The sequence below is a fragment of the Branchiostoma belcheri genome, unplaced genomic scaffold, assembly GCF_001625305.1.
Source record: "Branchiostoma belcheri isolate BF01 breed outbred unplaced genomic scaffold, Haploidv18h27 scaffold21, whole genome shotgun sequence".
NCBI classification, from domain to species: Eukaryota; Metazoa; Chordata; class Leptocardii; order Amphioxiformes; family Branchiostomatidae; genus Branchiostoma; species Branchiostoma belcheri.
The window spans coordinates 901,800-907,125 of NW_017803602.1; the positions used below are offsets into that span (position 1 = coordinate 901,800).

At 46.5% G+C, this 5,326-nt stretch overlaps 1 protein-coding gene across 1 annotated transcript; it reads right to left on the bottom strand.

The window, feature by feature from the left end:
• Positions 1–447: 447 nt before the first annotated feature.
• On the bottom strand, positions 448–3,132 carry LOC109469704 (oxytocin receptor-like). The gene is made up of 5 exons (XM_019768275.1): positions 2,690–3,132; positions 2,073–2,240; positions 1,570–1,845; positions 1,159–1,263; positions 448–975 (listed from the first exon to the last, which is right to left on the bottom strand). Exons 1-5 carry the CDS (start codon positions 3,113–3,115, stop codon positions 694–696), a joined length of 1,257 nt encoding a protein of 418 aa, XP_019623834.1. The 5' UTR covers positions 3,116–3,132; the 3' UTR covers positions 448–693.
• Between the last annotated feature and the right edge of the window lie 2,194 nt (positions 3,133–5,326).

Below are 5,326 nucleotides of genomic sequence, written 5' to 3' on the forward strand. Positions count from 1 at the left end.
AAGCTTTTCTGCTCCAGCATTGGAATCCGGGGCATGAACGTTTTTTTATTTATTTTGAAAATCAACAGTTTGCATTATGCAATTAAAAATCCTAACCAATAAAGTAGGAAATAGCTATCCAACTGTTGTTTTAGTTGTATGTTACTTCATATTATAGTTATATCAATGTAAATCATTGTTTTCCCTTGTGTTTCTCATTCTTTCCCTGCCATGACGTCGTAAAATGTGGTGAACCCATCGCTGTATTTGCTCCAAAGCAAATATTGGCCTTTCTAGTATTCAGTCGGCTTTTCTATCGGCATCGTTAACGTTTGTGTATTCTTTGGGCCTAACTGGTCAAAACCTTCAAAACAGCTTGGAGTATTGAGTGTTATCCGTCGATAGCATGACATTTTTTTTTTAATTTTCAGAGCCTGACCAGGTTGTTTTTTGTAAGAAAATACGTTGATTTTGTAATCTGAATAGCATTCTTATAAAAAGCTCAGTGTTTCGCACTTTGTTTCTGCAATGTTGGCTGCAATGTTAGAATAATCCGGAAGGTGGTGTCGCTGTCCGTGTGGTCGAGTGTGTCTATTTCCCTAGTGTCTCAGGGTCCTGCCCCGCTACTGAACGTGTGTGCTGAGGGATATGGAGGGTTTACTGAGATTCGAACTCTCCACCTTCTGCTGCTGCAGTGGATCCATCGCCAACAGCTTACAGGTTGGCGCTGCGAGTCCTGCCCCTCTCCTGGACGTGTGTGCTGAGGGATATGGACGGTTTACTGGCGCGGCGACTGGGAGACCAGGAGGCGATCACCAGCTCCATCCGCCGGACGCCCTCCCGGACGCGCTTCTTGCTGAGGCAGGCGAAGCAGCACCTCTGCTCCAGGCTGTGGATGAACTTGTTGGTGGAGTTGAAGAAGAGGAAGACGAAGGGGTTGACGGCGCTGTTGGCCACAGCGAAGACGCCCAGCACGGCGTACACGTCATTGTCCAGCTGGGCAAGATAGAAAGAATACCTTGTTGTATTATCAACATATTGCAAAATAGTGTTCATTTTGTATCGTATCTAAGATATTCCTTGTTCCGGGGGGGGGGTTATGACATGATGATCTTTAGAAAACACAGACACACAATTACAAACAAACAAACAAACAAACAAACAAACAAACTGACTAACCTTCGACATGCCGCCGAAGGCGACCTTGATCTCCACGATGAAGTAGGGCAGTCCACACAGCACGAACGCCATGATGATCACCAGCGTCATCTTCAGCGTCTTCACCTGAAATACAGCAGAGCTTTAAGTCACCGTCACAGGACACTGGTTATAGAGCATGCTGCTCTATAATATCTGTGGTCTGATCAAGATGAGGTGACATATTAGTCTCGTCTGATGTAATGTCTGGTGACGCTTTTTTTCTTAACGAAGGTATTGAAGTTCAAAATAGTTCCACGTTGCATATCGTAGTGATGTCCTGCTCTTGTGAATAGCCAACGGTGTGGTAGGACCAAACCTGGAATATACTGATACAGATAGATATACAGATAAGGATACAGTCGCAGAAGATATCTGCAGAAATGCCCTTACCTTGGCGCGCGGCAGGAGGTTGCCAACCTGCGCCACGCACGACACTCGGCGCGAAGGCTTCTTGTTCCCTCCGGCCTGCCGTGCGAGTGCCCGGGGGCTTCCCGCCCGGGCCCGGACCCACACTTTGGCCAGCACGCGGCTGTAGGTGTAGGACAGGATGCAGAAGGGCACGACGAAGACCACGGTGGCGCCGTAGATGATGTAGATCTGCAGGTGCCACGCAGGTTGGGAGGAGAAGATACTCCTGCAGTAAGGGACGCCATCTTCGTCCTGGCCCTGTTAACACGGGGAGGAATCGAATCCGTGTTATCACATCCATGGACACTCCAACACCAACATGGCGGACAATGGATGACGTCATTAACCCTCTAACATGACGGAACATGATGCATCAACATAGCGGATTGTAGATTACGATGGTAACGTCGCTAACACATCAATGTGGCGGACAATGAATTACGCCACAGTTACGTGACCGAAAAGGTGCGCGAAGTTATAGTTACCCCGCGGAAGACGTATGCCTGTGGCGCGGCCAGCAGCAGGGAGATGACCCAGCCTGCCGCCGTGATCTTCCAGGGCCGCCAGCGGGAGCTGAAGGGCTTCATGATGACGTTGTGCCGATCCAGCGCCAGCAGCACGATCATGTTGGAGGAGGCGATAATGGCGAAGACCTGTTGCCAACAAGAGCAAACACGGTTAGGTTTTCGTTTCGTGAGCAACATCTACATCATAGGAAACCTCAAAGAGATGAGTCAATCTTGTGTACTCGTAAGGGCATGGTCACATTTGTCGCACGATACTCGTACAGCCACAAACTGAAGGCATTCTTGTGACAGTCGTGGCTACTGTGCCCCATTCAGCTATCTTGTTACGGAAAATACTGTTTTGTCTGCGATTGGTTCTGTCACAGCCTGCTCGGAAATTCTAAGCCATCAAAATCGTACGACGGTCTAGGTTGAATGTGACCGCGCCGAACGAAGTTCGCCACAAACAAACAGACAGACAGACAGACAGACAGACAGACAGACAGACAGACAGACAGACAGACAGACAGACAGACAGGCAGACAAACAAACAAACAGACAAACCAACAAACAGACAAACCAACAAACAAACAAACCTGTCCGAACTTGACCACCCGACAGCCCACGTCCCCAGCCATCCAGGCGAGCTCCATCAGCTCCCAGATGATCTGTGACAGCACGGTGATGAGCGTCACCAGGAGGTCGGCCACGGTCAGGTTCAAGACGAAGGTGTTGTGGCGGGACTTCTTCTTGCGGTGCACGCGCATCCAGTTGCAGACGCAGAGGTTACCGCAGAGCCCGGCGGTGAAGAGGACCCCCAGGGCGATGACTCGGCTGTGCCGGTTGTAGGCGATGTCGTCCTCCCAAGCCGTGCCGTTGGGGCCCGGTGTGGAGTACTCGAGCTCGTCGTACGTCACGTTGAGGAAGTAGGGCGGCGGGGTGTCGGTGTGGTTAGCCGGGACGGGCGGGTCGAACCCTGTCCACTGCGAGACCGTCACCGCCAACAGGTCGCCGTCAGACATGGCTCACCTGCAGGAACACAAGACGAAATATTTGAGGATTTTAAACTATATACGTATGAAACCATTTTATTCCCTATATTTTAGCAATTTTAATCGTGATAGTAATATTTTTCAACTATAAATATATATATAACATTGGCTGTTAAGATAATGAAACCATCTGCTTAAAGAACGCCTACACCTGTCGGCCACGATAGTATTTTGCTATCGTCGTCATGGCAACACAAACGTCATAGTGTTGTTCGGCAGAGCTAATTAGCGGGGAGGCTGAGCCGTGTGGGCGCTGAATGCATGGCTGTGCCCGGGGGGAGCAGCGCCGCTGGAAGCCGTTACCATGTAAGGCAGAAAAGTCTAATGCAAAATCGAAGTTCGGTGCCTCAAGGCTAAGGACACCAAATTGCGCAGCTTCAGACTTGTTTACTCCTCAAAGAAATCAAGAAGACGTCACTGAAAGAGCATAATTAAAGGTCCAGAGAAGGAGGAGAGCCATGAAATTCTAACAAGCTGCAGAGACAGGAAATAAACGGATTTGGCCCATTGACGAATGCATGAAGAACTTAATTGCAAGCTATAAGGATTTAACAAAATGCTTTGATTAGCCTTGAGTAAAGGGCAACATGCTAGCATTCAGTCGATCGATTCTCTGTTTCAGATGCCACAAGGTTGTTGTTACCCACTGGAAGACTAGTGCACGATCCGTGCGCTGGTACTCACTTATTACGCACCGGAACCTTTCCTTGGATTACGTTGGGTAACACAGCATGACGAACAGGGCAGGTTTGGTTACGGAAAGATCAACTTAAATGCACCATTAATTGAATGCACCTTTCCGAGTCACTATACCTTGCTCAGTGAGTTCAGTACGATCAAGCACGTTCGTTGGGCACCTAGTGCAGAGGAAAACTAGATGAAGTGAGAAAGAGTTCGGAAATTTCAAAGAAACTCGCAATTCATTCGCATGGCTGCAATTAGATTTACAAATAAATGAAGGGTTAGTTTTCATCCGACTGAGAAAGTTTTATGAAGCGTGATGGTGAGGGACGGGGGGAAATATATCTCAAGTCAAATGAAATCTTTCAATGTTGAGTCTAGCTTCAAAATTCCTCCTCTCACTGCTACATTTGTGTGCTAAACAATACTCGTCATATTGATGGAGCTTACCCGAATTTGCACGTCAACCGGCCACATTGCATCCTTTTCGAAAAAAGAACTATTCAAATATAAATCGGGACATATGTATGGATTCAACCGTGTAAACAAAGTTGAATATTTCCCAGCAAAATACATACATAAGGCATGATTATTGTGGTAGAGAATGACAAAACGATGAAAATTGGCTGTTCCACTTCAGCAGTCTTTCATCTGAAAAACAAAAGATATTGAATTCAACTATCCGTCCGTGATGTCTTATAATGCCTACCTGCCTATATGCTCAGGCCATAACACGTTTATAACATACGCATTCCAGGTAATTGGACACTCCATGAAAACTATTGCTGAAAACTATAATATGTAACAATAAACAGGTTTGCATGTATTTCATTTTCCCCGCGGTTACTTCTGTAACGGATTATTAGCGATGTAATGGAATAAGTCACTATGACGCTCGCACGGTGATTTGAAAGCAAAACGTTTTTGACTGCAGTGGCGTAACTATATACAAGCTGTACGTTTTCAGCAACCACTGTTGACAGCTGCACATTTCTTTTCAATGACTTCTCAATAAAAAACAACAAAGATTACATCTTTTGGTGTCTTGAACACTAGCGCTGATCAGGGACCGCCAATGTTTTTTTAAATAGAAAAAAAGGCACAACACCGAACTCTCCAAAGGAGGTTAAAGGCCTGTTTGGCTTTGGTGCGTTTTGTCGAGCTTTATTATGGGTTCACCACACCACGAAGTGGTGGTGAACCCATATTGCTTTTTCTGATGTTTCTTCTCCTTCTTCTTCTTCTTCTTCTTCTCCTGCCATTTTTTAAATGGATTCAGCTTCTTCATTTTAGGGCCTAAGGTCCTGAAATTTGGTATGGAGGTACAGTGGGCAAATATCCCTAGGCGTTTTTTAAATTTTTGTGATACAGGCTTTTAGAATGGTTTTATTTGAGTTTTTTGGCTGTGTTATAGCAAATGTATTACTGTGTTAGTGTGCCGTGTTTACCACGTCTGGGCATGAGTCATCACAATGGAATGCAGGGCATCAACCAATAGGC